We start from the raw sequence: 15359 nt of genomic DNA, 5'->3' as shown, positions 1-15359 counted from the left end.
TGGTCACTACTGAAGTTCTTTAATTAAATAAACGTTTGTGTTTTAGTGAAGAGTATTATGATTTTATGTGTGTACAACTGTTCAAAGCTGTGTTTGTTAATCGTGTATTGGCTCGCATTTTTGAATTATGCTCCAAATTTGCTCAAATTGTCACTACCAAAGAAATTGGTTGTTTTGGTAATGATAATCATTTATTTTCATGAAATTAAGGTACAGGGTCACTCAAAGCAGGATTTTAGTCTAAGGTCCAAGACTTTAGACTGAGATAATGTCTGAAGTAGAAGTAAAAGTAGTTTCCAAAAACAAGTTAAGTAGAAGTGATAACTATCAGGTGGAGAAACTATACACCGAGAACCAGCACAGGAACTGAAGGTTGTTGGGTTTGTTCGGATTATTCTTCTCTTTTTCGGATCCTTCTGCTATAGAATAAAAGGCTAAAGCTTGAAAGTGAAGGTGTGTGAAAGTGTGTGTTCACTAACAGAGCAGAAAGAAACTCGATGTGCATTTCCTGAAGGAACTGGAAGGGTGCATGAAAAGAGCTGCAAGTTTGTATGTGTTTGTGTGCAGGTGAACAACACCTGCTTAGGTGTGTGTGTGTGTGTGTGTGTGTGTGAGGGAGATATGTATGTGTTTGGGGGGGGGGTCGGGGGGGGTCATTCAAATGAACTGTCACTGTTATTATGCAGCTCTTAGTGGAGAAGCCTTGTTTGAGTCCGATTTGCACCCTCTGAACCAACAGTCATAACTCAGGAAATGTCCACTCTATCGCTTAACCGGATACATGGTGTGAGATTAGACCCCTTGAGGATTATTTTTGGTGTAATGTTGTGTGTATTCAGAAGAAAATGTCTGAGTTATGACGAGTTAAACACAGAGAAAATATTGAAATAAGCAGATTCTGATTTTGAGAAATTTACATGGGAGTGAATGGGGCAGTTTTCTGTGCCTAGTGCCAAACAAATGCTCATAACTCTAAAGCTAATTGATAAAGTGATGAGATATTTTGAGGTTTCAGAAAGGACGAGGTTCTCTACCATTTAAAACTGAAATGGAGTTTCTGGGTGAAAGTTTAAGGATTTTAAAGCAGATTCCCTGCGTGATCAGCTGTGTCTGTGAGACTGAGTGGCCTGTTGTGACGTCATCGATGTCAGCTAGAATCTGAAGTTCTGAACATTCCGCCGTTCGTTCTTATGGGAGGTTTTTAATTTTTAAAATGAATTTTATTAAAAACTACCAATCCGATCGGCTCCAAACATACAGAGCACAAGTCACAGCGCCGAGACCTTCGAAACGCAGTTTGAACGGAGTCTGTACGTTAAGCGGTTCGGGCTGTATTAATCGCAGAAGAGTGTGGAAGAAGAATAAGAAGAAATATGAGAGATAACAATAGAGATTACAATAGAGATAACAATAGAGATAACAATAGAGCGCTTCTTCAATGACCTCTAATTAACCCTGAAAGGAACTGGGGAATAAACTTACATCAACGATTAAAACGTAAAAAAAGAAAGGTTCCTCACAAATATACTCCAAAAATTAATGCGCAATCATCTAAAAAGACTCAGAAAGTCACAAACCCATGAACACCGCGGGCTCAGACACAGAGGACGCTGCTGACGTGAACGCGCGCGCGCTGCTCTGTGCTCGTGCCCGTGTGCAGCGGCTCGCACTTCTCTGAGACACTCAGCGTCTCCGACCGGCTGACCCTGAAAACGTCTTGTAAGTGACCCAAACTGCGCTCTTCATCACTGTGTGCGGAGGTTTTAGACCCGAACGGCGCGAGAGCGACAGTGTGAAACAACGACGGCAGCACTTGAACACGACTGAGTAAGAAACGTTGTAATTTGGTGGGATTTTGTAATTGCAGTAACGGTTTTAGCACCACTGTGGAATGAATGAAGGATACAGGATATCAGATACGAAGTGAAGCACGCTGATGGTGCCGCGTTGGCTTTTACGTTTTATTCATCGTCGAGGAAGCCTGTTGAGAGATTAGAGAAGACAGACGTGGTAATCTGGATTAGGACTCACCAGGGACAGCATGTGTGCAGGCTGTGTGGGTTGACTGTTCGTAGCCCCGAATAAAGTCCTAGTTTAGATCATTTTGCAAATTGCTGTTTACATTATTGTGGTCGAGGGCTGTTCTTTAGATGCGTGTGTGTGTCCTGTAGAAAAACCAGTACACGCTCACTTAGAAACACCTACCCTGCAGCTTCATTTTGCTGGTGTACAGTTTGGGACTGTGCACCATCTGCTGCATAATTTGTGCCCTCCCTGTTTATCAAGGGTCAGTGTCTTACACAGAATTGGTCGTGGCTGGATTTCTGTGAGCAGCAGAACTATCTCAACCTAGCAGTGACACTGAAAATGTTGGGTTGTTGCTGCACTTGTACCAGCTCAGCACATACTATCACACTGTAAAAATGAAAAAAAAAATTGTCAATCAAACCAGATATTTTTCCAAGTAATTTTGGGCCATTGTTTTGGTCCATTCATCTTGAAACTTACACACAGTGTAAAAGCACGGTAGGCATTTTCAAATTATGTCAAAAACCGAAAAAACTACAAATATGGAGATACAAGGTTTTGGTCCAACAACAGCGATATACATAATCGATAAACAATCCCAAAACTTGTTGAGGGATTGCCTCATGGATTAAATAGAATGATCTTAAATTATTGTGCAAACAACCTGTTCTAGGACCTGACACAGCCTTTGTCTAGGGCTATTTTGACTGTGTAGACAGTTCAGTAGGTATTGAGACGAGAGTGAAGATGTCATTATTTCATGACCTATTTAGTGCACTACACAGGGGATAGGGAGCCACAAGAGATACGGTCTAAAATAGCTTATGTGACCTTATATACCCAAATCCAACCATCCAATTGCATCTATATCAACTACAGATCCTACAGTTTAATACATTGTATTTGTATGGCCGTCTTCACAACAGATATAGAACTTTTGGGGTGTGTTGTGAACACTATCATTGTGAACACTCTCTCTCTATGGTGGTTGCTCAATGACGCTTTAAGGAAACGCAAGCTTGCTCTCCGGAATTGTGTCTTGTTTCAAAAGCAGTTCCTTGTAACAACAACATGAGTGCATGGGACCAGACGACTAGAAACTACAAGAAATTAAAGGAAAGAAGATGGTACTAAAGGCAATATCTGGTAAACAGCACTTTACAAAGGTACTTAAAAATACCTTTAACTTGTGCGCCACAAAAGCCGAAGCTGTGACCTCATGTTTTGTGAAGTTAGGATGTGTGAAGTTACTATTAATTCATCAACATCTCACTCACATATACATTTCAAATCAGATAGATTTTGCATCATATGCCTTCTCCGCTTCATACTTTGACAAATGACTGTCCAATTTCCAGACTGCCCAGTTTGTGAAGGCTGCTACTGTAACCTGCTTTCATACAGATTGTTTACTTTATAGGCCGTAAAGGCAACTGAGAGTCATATACTCTAACTTGTTCTTCAAATGTAATGATGTGCTTAATTGAAGTAGCAGCAGCTGTACAAGGACCCAAACTCCAACTGAAGTTACATGAAGACCAAAGCAGTTTAAAAATTGTTCATTGAAGCACCCAAAGAGTTTTCTGACCAGACTGTACAAAACTGTTTCTCAGGGAGCCTCATTTCTGTGGTATGTCAGTGTCACTGCTGAGCTGAGAATGAGCCCCCACCCAAACAGCGGTATTGGGATCTAAAACTGTCCTAGGATGGAGATTTGCCCCATTCCATCACATTAGAATGAAAAAGAAATGACCCATACATATGAATCCATAATAAGGCTGATGAGTGAAAAGAGGAACATGATTCTTGTGGCAAGAGCAAGTCGCAACTGAAATTGCACAATAAAGACAAGTGACAGACCTAAAATTATCAGAGGTCCTGCGTGCTGTTTGCAATGTGTGACTCTGAGATCATTGTTCCTTATTCCTGTGTGCTTTGTCTACTTTTATCTATTCATTTTCTCGTAGTGTTCCAAGAGTGTGCCAGTAAGCAGCCGTGGAGAAGCTGTGGAGGTTTGGTTCAAAGGAGTGTTCGGTTTTATCTCGTCCGTCCATAGCCCCTACTGGTGTACTATCACGTTGGAGCATATGTTAAAGCACCAGCAGCACAACGTGTGGGTGATAAAGACGGCTCAGAACAAAGAGAAACTGCCTATGAAACTCTACATTCAGTAGGAGTGGGAGCAAGGCCTGCTGCAGCATACACACACATTCTGCCTTGGCTGGACGGACCACAAAGTGTTCTTAGAGAAGCAGAGCAGGATGCTGGGATGTGATGGTGGATCTGGGATGAGAGTCCGGTATAAATTGACTCTGGTTACAGGCCTGCTGGAGTGCCTGTGTTTTGCCGGGGTTGTGTTTGGATGGGCTTCACTTGTGTTCGTCCTCAAGACAGATGGATACTTCAGTGATCTGTGTGTGACTGTAACTGAAGGCAATGGCACAGAAATTACAGGTAAGAACTTAGAAAGTCTTGTCTAACTACTGCATGGCTGATGAGTAATTCTGTTACAAATACATCCACTGTCAGGACATGGAGTTATTTTGTGAGACCCATATATAATCGGCATGTAATAACAATTTACTGTGGCTAAATATGAAGAAAATGAAAACATTACTCTACTCTTTTTCTTTAGTTGGTTTGTTCAGGCGTTGTAGGTTAGCTCACATTTGTTTTCCTGTCATTATATTCCCACTGACTTCTGGATTACTGCAGCTAAATAATGCCTACATCTACCCAAACCTCAACCCTAATATTAAAAACTGTGACGTGGAGCGAGAAGGCGGACGCACGTGCTGAGATAAGCGAGATTTATTAAGGGCAAATCCAAAATCAGGGTCGAGACAGTCCAGGGTCAATGAGCCAACACAGATAGATCGGGGACCAGACATGACGTAAACCAGAATCAAACAAACAACACCAGTACAACCAACACAGCATATAACACCAACAACACAGACAGAGATTCAAACAAAGACCAGTAACCAGACCGGGGAAAACACAGGGCTTAAATACATAAGGGTAACAAGGGACAGGTGCAAACACAGGTGGAGACAATTGGGGTGGAGTCATGAAACGAGGGGGCAGGACTAGAAAACCAAAACAAATGCACATGGACAGGACTGGGAGGAGGGGCCAATCGTGACAAAAACCAGAAGCAAATCTATGGGATTGAATGCTTTTTCAAATAAAAACTGCACAAACTGCTTCTGGGTGTTGCAAATTTCTAAGTGTTGGCCCTAGCATCATAGATGGCAGTGCCGCAACCATCCGCAGCTGATGATAAAAGATCATGTAATTTGTCTCTGGGTTTGTAAAATGGTCTTTCTTCTCCCCCCATCAATCATTACCAATAGTGGAGGTTAGCTAATGCACAAGTGTGTTGGCAGTTAGCATTCTCTAAGTGTGTTGAGCTGTCCAGTGATGTTGCATTTGCAGCATTTCGAAAAAGATGTGGTGGTGTGTCATATGTCTCAGAGGAAGCGTGCTAGCCTTCACCCTTTGGCCTTCATGTGGCTTCCGGGTGGAATTGGCTATGTCTAAATTGAGGAAAAATCCTAAATAAAAAATGATCCTCTTAAGGCCACCCAAATAATCTCTCCTATATCTCTTTCGCTTAACTCTATCTCTCTCTCTTTCTCAGACTGCAGCGCTCAGGATGAGCAGTTCTCCCTCATCTTCACTGTTGCTTCCTTCATGAACAACTTTCTCACTCTTCCCAATGGCTTCCTCTTTGACCACTTTGGAACAATGGCTACAAGATTCCTAGGAATGTGAGTTCTTTTATTGATAGGAATGCAGTTGTGACAGGGGTTAGCATAACCTTGATCAACTGTACATTGGCTACTCTGAGAAATAAAGGTTCTGTGCAAGTACTTTTTCTGTTCATCAAGTTACAAACAGTGCAAATGTGGCCTCAAAGATGTAGCAGTGGTTTAAATGTCCAGTTGGTTACCTCAAATAAGGTTTTCCCAGAAAAAAATGACATATTTGTTCTTTTCAAAACCTAATGTTTAAAACATAACAAATAAGCACAGGTTTCACATACGCTTATGGTGTTTTAATAAGAGTAAAATCCACACTGATCACAATCTGTCAGCCAAACGGTCCCAAGTTATTGCAAAAAGAACACAATTTAATTATTAGAAGTAACTAAAATTGCTTTTAGTTTTTTGTAGATTCCTCTATACCACAGGAACATTGCTTGTGGCATTGTCTAGTAAAGGTAAAAAGCAAATCTACTGAAAAAACATTATACTCCGTTACTCCCTTGGGCTGATGTAGTGATAACTTTTCCTCTTTTCCAGCACTCTCCCTGTTGTTCTTCCCAGCTCTTTCTTGCATTGCTGTAGGAGGCATTTTGTTCCTTCTTACAAACATACAGGTATTTAATGTGTTCATACTTTGTGGATTTAATGTGTTCTGAACTAAGCTGTTGACTTTTGTAGCTCCTTTTGTGCTCTGTGTAGCCTATTGTTTTAGAGAATACTCTGTTTATGAGAATTAAGTATAAGTACAATCTTCCATATTACTAGGTGGGGAACCTGTTTGACACACATCGATCTACTATCATCACTCTCTACAATGGGGCCTTTGACTCATCGTCTACCGTTTTCCTCATCATCAAAGTAAAGAATAAACCTGATTACAAAGCACCCAACTGTTAAGTCCAGTGCACACTGACCCAACATGCTCCAACAAACATTCTAATTTTGGCAGAACTGCCAATCCAGATTAGGAATGTGAATGAGGAGCCTTCCAGAACAGTGTGAATCTGGGGGAACGCTAGAACAATGTGAACAATGTGAACAGGAGAACATTTTAGAGCAATGTAAACAGTGTGAATGGCAAGAATCTTCTACAACAGTGTGAACAGTATAAGCAAAGACACCATTCTAGAGCAGTGTGAATGGGAAGAACTTGCAAGAACAGTGGAAACAGTATGAATGGGATAGAGATGTGACATTAATGGGAAAGAACATTCTAGAACAGTAGGAATGGGGGTGTTTTTGATGTTGCAGAACATTTGGTCAGTGTTCTCTGGACTTTACATTACAGAAGCATAGCTTGCAGTTTGTTATTGCTTTTCTATTTGCAATCGGATCACCTACCCACTTAAGTTTGACCGTTTTCACATGTCTTAAATTCAGTTAGTAGCCTTCCATAAACTTCCATGATTTTCTTTCATTAAGGTGTTATATGAGAAAGGCATCTCTCTTCGCTCCTCTTTCCTCTTCCTCTCTGCTTTTGATGTCATCCACCTACTGCGGACCCTCTTCCTCATGCCCAAATCTTACATCCCCTATCCAGTCCCAGAAAACTACAGATATGGGTGAAAAGGCTACTATTTACAGGCAGTTAGTTATCTATAATTAGCTATTAGAATCTCTGTTCTTAATGCTGAAATTTACATTCTTTCTGTATACAGGGTGAGCTGTGGTAAATCAAACAGCTACAGTGTGGAAGAAAATGAAGCAAAGCAAGAGCTGAAAAACATGTCAGACAAACCTGAGCAAGATGGAGAAAGTGAACCACTGAAGAGTGATGACCCAGAGCCAACAGAGAAAGGTACAGCTTCACTAATGCATGTAAAAAAAAAAAAAAAAAAAAAAATATATATATATATATATATATATATATATATGTGTGTGTGTGTATATATATGTATACATATATCGCTGTTGTCGGAAGAAAACCTCATATCTCCAAAATTATAATTTTACAGGAGAAAGAAAAAACATACTGCCGTTTTAATGCAAGTCAATGGAACCAGACATCTTCCCAAGTCATTTTGGGCCATTTCTTTTGCTCCATTCATCATGAAATTTACACACAATTTAAAGAGCAACAGGAAATTATGTCAAAAACTTCAAAAAAAAGTTTTCTTCCGACAGCAGCGATATATATGTCTGTAAATAAATGACTGGTAGGATGATCTCCAGAGCTGATGGCAAAGGAATTCAACCCATAATCAAGAAAAACCTCAATACACTTCTCCAACAGATCAGAAAAAGTCTCTAAAGTGCTGCCACTGGACTCTAGAGCAGTGGAGATGTATTCTCTGGAGTGACCAATCACGCTTCTCCACCTGGCAATCCAGTGGATGAGACTGGGTTTAGCGGTTGCCAGAAGAACAGTACTTGTCTGACTGCATTGTGCCGAGTGTAAAGTTTGGTGGAGGGGGGATCATGGTGTGGGGTTGTTTGTCAGGAGTTGGGCTCGGCCCCTTAGTTCCAGTGAAAGGAACTCTTAATGCTTCAGCACCAAGAGATTTTGGACAATTTAATGTTCACAACTTTGTGGGAACAGTTTGGGGACGGCCCCTTCCTGTTTCAACATGACTGAGCACCAGTGCACAAAACAGGTCCATAAAGACATGGGTGAGCGAGTTTGGTGTGGGAGAACTTGACTGGCCTGCACAGAGTCCTGACCTCAACCCTATAGAACACCTTTGGCATGAATTAGAGTAGAGACTGTGAGCCAGGCCTTCTCGTCCAACATCAGTGTCTGACCTCACAAATGCCCTTCTGGAAGAACGGTCAAAAATTCCCATAAACACACTCCTATCCCTTGTGGAAAGCCTTCAGAGAAGAGTTGAAGCTGTTATAGCTGCAAAGGTTGGGCCAACTTCATATTAAACCCTATGGGTTAAGAATGGGATGTCACTCAAGTTCATATGCGTGTGAAGGCAGACGAGTAAATACTTTTGGAGGGCATTATGCCTTGAAATTTTTTTTCATTACTACATGATAAACTACCATATATAAAAATACTCTGAGAGAAGAGCAGAGAGCAGAACCTTTTGTTGTTGTTTCACTGTGTATCAAATTAAATGGATTTGAAATGAAAACCATAATTTTAAGGCATCTTTAACATTAGCTTCTGAGACCACCTACTTACTCTCTCTCTCTCTCTCTCTCTCTCTCTCTCTTTCTCTGTCTCTGTCTATTTCAACAACCCCCTCACTCACTATCTTTCTCTCCAGACAGCAGCTTTAGGAGCTGTGTTATCTCCTGGTTCTTTCTGTGGCATCTGATATGGCTTTCAGTCATGCAACTGCGTCATTATCTTTTCATCGGAACATTGAATCCTATGTTGAACCGGCTGGCAAAACAAGATCCAGTCACTGGTATCATACAGTAAAAGAATATATCATTGTGCTATACATAACTACCATATTCTCAGGACTCTCAACATTTTAGGATGTCCTCAGTTTCTAAAAAATGCCTAGATGCTTTATAACTGATTCCATCCATTTCATGGTATAAATTCAGATTCAGTGGTGTAAACAAGCTGTAATAAACATTTCATATAGATTTTTCATTCTTATAGCTACATACCTTATATGTTAGATTCAGTTTAGTCTCTAAATAATTCAAATTGGTTACTAAATCATTAATAGTAGGTACTGGGTAATAAGCCTTAAGGTTAATTACTGAATAATAAGCCTAGAATTTTAAGAATTTATGTTATGGTGTAATTGATTACATTTGGAGTCATTTCTAAATTTCTGTCTCTCTTCTGCAGTTAGCCAGTACACCAATGCATTTGCCTTCACCCAGTTGAGTGGGATTCTCTGTGCCCCCTGGAATGGGCTGCTAATGGACAGACACAAGGGGAAGGCCTTGAAGCCAGGTCAGATGACAACAGCTTATAATGTAGATAAAGCAAATATTCTGACCTCTTATTGTTCCCAAAGTATCCAGACACATGATCTAATTGGTGAATTCAGCTACGTTTAAGGGAAAGTCCACTGATTGTTTTTTCTTTCTTTCTAAATTTCAGTGTAATACAGTTGTTAAGATGTAAACCAAGTCATTCAGAGTAGTTTGATGCGAAATGCCCCATTCTAGAGAAACTTACAGAGTCACAATTCACAGTTCACAGTGTTTGCAAAAGGAACCTGAACAGTTTAATGCCTCTTTAATGCCTCTAAAAACGCTTTCACAGAAAGTCATCACATTAAATGGTTATGAATATGCCGCCTGATTTTATAATGGTTTTGAGATAAAGATCTGGCCTAAAAGGTATTTTGTAAAAATCCACTCAGGGTGTAGAGGTGGGTGCAGGTTGTTATAAAAGAAAAGAAAGCTTATTTTTCAATTCACCACAATTTTACCTTTATTAAGATTATTATTAAACACTTAGAAGATGTACCTGTCCAGGGTGTATCCTGCCTTCCGCCCGAAGACTGCTGGGATAGGCTCCAGCATCCCCCCGCGACCCTGACGGAGTAGGGGCTTAGAAAATGGATGGATGGATGGATGGACTTAGAAGATGTGTATAGGTTTACTGTTACTAGATAGTAAATAAAATGTCTATATTTGACATTGTGACCGCTGGTTTCTATTACCACTACTGTAAAGAAGTTCAAGTCAGTAAGTTTCTCTACAATGCATCATTTCACATCAAGCCACTCTGAATTATGTTGTCCATATCTCAACAAATTAATTATACATACATTTTGAAAAATCAGTTAATGAATTACCCTTTCAGATGCACCCATAAAGGCCCTAAGATCAACATGCCCTATGGCAAATGTTAGATACGGGGTAAAAATTACCCTAGCACTGGGTTCTGCAGCAGTGGAACTGCGTTCTCTGGAGTGATGGAACCAGTACCTTTGGTATGAGTTTGTGATTCAGAACTCATCATCCAAAATCAGTACCTGACCTCACTAATACTTTTGTAGTTGAAAGCACTCAAATCCTCACAGCAATGTTCAACATCTAGTGTAAATCCTTCCCAGAAGAGTAGAGGCTGCTACTGCATCAAAGGGGGACAAACTCCCTATTAATACCCCTGATTTCAGAAGAAGAGTGATGAGGATGAGTAGGTGTCTACAAACTTTTGGACATGCAGAGTGCTAAGAGAGTAATGCTAAAATGTTACTAAAAGTAATACTATCCATCTTCCCACTTTTCTTTTTGCAGGAGAGACGGAGAAAGAAGCAGACTTGCGCTCTTCCATCCTATCCCTCTTTCTTACCTCTCTTCAGTGTCTTCTTTTCTCTATCTGTGCAACAATTCCTTTCCTCCCTCTCCAGTACATCACATTTGTCCTGCAGGTCCTCAACCGCTCTTTTCTGTACGGAGGGAATGCGGCTTTCATCAGCATTGCGTGAGCAAATGAGTATAAATTTTAAAAATGAATGAAAAATGCTTTGGTGGCCATTCTGATTGAAATTTTGAAATGTATTTGACTCCTAACAGGTTCCCGGCTCAACACTTTGGAAAGCTGTATGGTCTAGTGATGTCCCTCTCGGCAGTTGTATCATTGCTGCAGTATCCGTGCTTAGCCCTGGTAAAAGTTCTCGGAGGGGATCCCTTCTACGTAAGTCAAATTGTAATCACTCCTGTGGCTAACATAGCCAGAAGAATTTACAGAAGTGTGAAAGTAGCAACAACTTTAAAAACAGACATTTTTGGTTTGGATAGTGTAGTGGTTAACACCAACGCCTTCTACACTATAAACTGGGGTTTAATTCCCCACCAGGGCAGGCACCCTACACTATACCAATAGGAGTCCTTGGGCAAGACTCCTAACACCACCTTGGCCTACCTGTGTAAAAATGATCAAATTGTAAATCACTCTGGATAAGAGTGTCTGCCAAATGCCATAAATGTAAATGTAAATGTAAACATTAAATGATTTTTGAATAGTAATATATATCAGTAATATATTTACATAGATCAAAAGAATTTCAATAGTGCACCATCTACTGAACAGTATATGCATAATGTACTGAATTAGACATGTTAAATCCGAGGTTCTTAAAATACCTTCACAGCAGCCTTTAAAAAGACTGCTGAGTTTACAGTATCCAGGCTTTTGATGTGCCGTGTGAAAGCCATTTTCCAATGTAGTATGTCAGAGTAAGATGTATCACTGCAAGCCAGTGCAATATTCGGGAAACATATTCCCAATATATTTGGTTAGAAGTAGCTAGATGTTGCCAATTTGAAAAGCAGTGCTTGCTTAATCTAATATTTGTAGAAAATGTTATTAAAGTGTGTTTAAATATATATTTAAGTAGTTTGATGTTAACTTGTTTTCACTTAGAAAACCAACAAAACATTCAGTTAAAAAATGTAGACTATTGTTCAAACTTTTACATGTATAACACCTTGTACTCATCTTCTCTACCTTTCATTTCTCTTTCACTTTCACTCATTTCAATAATTTACATTACCTGGTGGAAGCCTTGCCAGTCATTAAACAGGAAGTGGCTCTGAAACATAGAGGGAATTGTAGTTTCTGAACACTAGGGGGAGGACAAGGCAAGTATTTCAGATCAGGTAAAGACACAAGTTTGTGACAGTTGAGTTAAAGCTGAAGGGTATGAGATCAGAGAGAATAATATGTCTTGGTGGTATGTTTATTGTTATTTCTCTTGGTTTCATCTCATTTAGCTTGACTTCACTAAGGTTTTTAGGCAGCTGAGCCTGTGTCTGTATGAAGAATGTATTAAAAAAGAACATATCATTTAAGATATACTGTACAATCAAAATGAGATATCCTACTGATTAGATAATAGACAGCTTATTTTAGCTGAGTAAGGGATAGCATTACTTTCTATGGGATTTTTGCATTAACAGGAAAGAAACAGGAAATTTAGTTACATTTACTACTAATCAGAAGTCAGTATGACCTGCAGGATTATGCATAACTACTTGAAATGTTGTTGCCTAAACAAGCATAAATAGTCCAAGTCAAGCCTGTGTAAAAAATAAATAAATAAAAGATTAAAGAGTTATTATTATTATTGTTTTTTTCTTTTTGGAAAAGTAGTTTTCAGCAAGACTTCAGAATATATGTACAGTACTGTGCAAAAGTCTTAGGCACCCAAGACACATTTTCAAAATCTATTTATTTAAAAGTGTTAATATTTGAATAAACAAAATTTACAGAATATTAATTGATAATGATTATATAAATAATAGTGATTTTCTGGATGTTAGTGTGTTTAACCATCTCCAAGCCTCTCCTCGAGGAAGCCCAGCATTATATGTAGTTAAAAAGCAGCTCCTGGTTTGACCAATCAGTGCTCAGTAAATTGAGCTCATGATGTAATTGATGATATTAACGAGTCTCTGTGGCGGCTGTGAAGGTGTCAAGGAAAAATATGGACCCAAGACATTTTTGTTACTTTTATAGTTTTTATGTTTATTTGAATTATGAACATATGACTTTATTCTAATGTATATTGTGATAAACTCACTGCTGAGGTGAATTGTTTTAATATGGGCTTAGATGCCTAAAACCTTTGCACAGTGCTGTCTATTCTTCAGTATTCCAAGTGGCTGAAACTGTTTAAGTGAGGCTGTGATCAAAGCAAAAATATGCTAATTTCTAAAAAATTCGAAAAAGGAAGTTTGCATAATTTCATCTGTGTTATTTCAAAGGCTGATGTACAGGTAGGCGAAATGGCAAAAAATATTATATTATGATATTACACTTTTTCTGAAATTCAATAAGTTGCCTTGGAACAGGCAAAAGAGAGCCTGTAGTGCCACATATATGAAAATATTATAATAATTTCACTTATTTTTTTCATGTTTTACATGAAACTGCACTTCACTAAATTCATTTAAACCAGCCTAGTTATGCTCACTTTAATGAGACGTAGTTAATCAGTGTTATTTAGGTACAGATGATGTGCACAACATGCACAGAAAAGAGTACTGTGACATAATTTATCACAATTATGCTAAATATCATTTTGACCACCCCTAGGTTAAAGTCTTATAGTCTAATAGAGGCAAATAATAAGGAAACCTCTTCTATAGTTTGGTGTGCATGGTTACCAAATTTGAAAACAGTTGCTATTTCAATTCACAAAATAGTCGTAGAAGGTTTGGACTGGTTACCAATTAATGATCTGTTCAGATTTATAGAATGAGATTCCATACATATCAGGCAGAGATTAAACCAAATAACTATAGATGAGCCACGGGATCTGAGATGACTTTGTTGAGTTCTTTTTCAGTTGCAATACCCTATATGGTGTTTTGCAAACACCAACATTCATGTGGTACTTCACATCATTTCAGGTGAACGTTAGTTTGACCATCCTGACTTTGCTGGCCTTCGTCCATCCTCTCAACATCTTTCTCCACTGCAGAAGACTGGCCAGTCAGAGAGAGAGCACACAGAGCGTCTGCGCTGGTTCTTCAAACAGAGAAGCCTCCCTGTAGTGCTGTGCCGTGTCATTGTCAAGAAAGTAAACAACATAATACTTTTTAAATAGCTATTTGAGTGGAATGTATGGGAAGTATTTTTGTTAGAAAGACTGAAATGTGTTACACGTGTGAGCCTATAACATTGACATAATGCAGTTTTATACAGTTTTGATATGCAGTATTTGTATTAAAATTCCACAGCTGAAACAATGCTGCATCCTCTGTGAGTTTTTATTGTTTAAAGTACATACCGGGAAAAAAAATACATGACAGACAAAAAATACAGACATGACAAAGCAAAGATACGAACATACATAAAGAGTTGCATTAAAACACTGTAATTTTTCCAAGCAAGGAAATATGCATTATCTTGTGAAAAGCTTATGTAATTAAAAGACATTTATTTAAAGAGGAATTCCACCAGTTCCTCAACAGTTCGCATAATTCAGTGGTTAAGATGTAAACGAAGTTATTCAAAGTGGTTTGAAGTGAAGCTCTCTGTTCGAGGAAATGTACAGAGTCGAAGTCGTTCACTGTGGTGGTGATAGGTACCAGAAGTCTGAGGAATTTAATGGCTCTAAGAGCTCCATCACAGAACGTTATTACACTGAATGGTCACAAATATGTTGGCTGATGCCCTAAACATTGTTTTGCAATAGTTTTGAGATAAATGTTTTGGGCTCAAACCTGTTTTTTTAAAGCCATTCTTGGATAAGTTAGACAAAACAATGCTTAAAAAAACATGAAGATTTATGTGTAGTTACCATTATCATCATTATATATAAAAACTCAGAAATCATGTGTAAGTTAACTGTGTAGGTTTTATATGATATATATTTATCATTTTCTCTACAGTGAACCATTTCACATCAGACTACTCTGAATCACCTTGTTTGCATCTCACTGGCTGAAGACATTTCGAAAAAGCAGTGCATTTTCCCTTTAAGTAGACTGAAGTGATGGGGTAAAGTCATCGGTCCTTATGCTAGAGTTTACTGGTTCACACAACCAAATACATTGATGCTACTGGCCTTGGTTGCCTTATGATTGTAAATGCAAATAGTGATCAAAGCTGTTTTCTGCTGATTTTGTTTGGTAGCTTATTAAGGTAGATCTGGTTGGGATGTTGGCACAGATCCACTGTAACAC

General features: G+C 38.9%; 1 protein-coding gene across 2 annotated transcripts; it reads left to right on the top strand.

The window, feature by feature from the left end:
• Positions 1–1654: 1654 nt before the first annotated feature.
• slc43a3a (solute carrier family 43 member 3a) lies at positions 1655–14420 on the top strand. Of its 2 annotated transcripts, none has more exons than XM_017710167.2 (13): positions 1655–1827; positions 3996–4482; positions 5672–5801; positions 6207–6253; positions 6336–6412; positions 6564–6656; positions 7221–7360; positions 7457–7596; positions 9014–9157; positions 9556–9663; positions 10962–11148; positions 11241–11361; positions 14082–14420. In XM_017710167.2, exons 2-13 carry the CDS (start codon positions 4290–4292, stop codon positions 14223–14225), a joined length of 1524 nt encoding a protein of 507 aa, XP_017565656.1. In that variant the 5' UTR covers positions 1655–1827; positions 3996–4289; the 3' UTR covers positions 14226–14420. The 2 variants fall into 2 exon arrangements, with proteins under 2 accessions (XP_017565656.1, XP_017565658.1); XM_017710169.2 differs by having other exon boundaries at positions 1656–1719.
• Positions 14421–15359: the final 939 nt, after the last annotated feature.

The sequence above is a fragment of the Pygocentrus nattereri genome, chromosome 5 (assembly GCF_015220715.1).
Source record: "Pygocentrus nattereri isolate fPygNat1 chromosome 5, fPygNat1.pri, whole genome shotgun sequence".
Lineage (NCBI taxonomy): Eukaryota > Metazoa > Chordata > Actinopteri > Characiformes > Serrasalmidae > Pygocentrus > Pygocentrus nattereri.
The sequence above is the reverse complement of the archived record's forward strand: the minus strand, read 5'-3'. Positions and strand labels throughout refer to the sequence as shown.

What these genes read in the sequence shown, in the direction of transcription:
- slc43a3a (XM_017710167.2), top strand. Translation starts at nt 4,290, where the DNA reads ATGCTGGGATGTGATGGTGGATCTGGGATGAGAGTCCGGTATAAATTG. An exon ending in CAATGGCACAGAAATTACAG is followed by an intron (nt 4,483 to 5,671) that starts GTAAGAACTTAG and finishes TCTCTTTCTCAG; the next exon opens with ACTGCAGCGCTCAGGATGAG. An exon ending in TCCTTCTTACAAACATACAG is followed by an intron (nt 6,413 to 6,563) that starts GTATTTAATGTG and finishes CCATATTACTAG; the next exon opens with GTGGGGAACCTGTTTGACAC.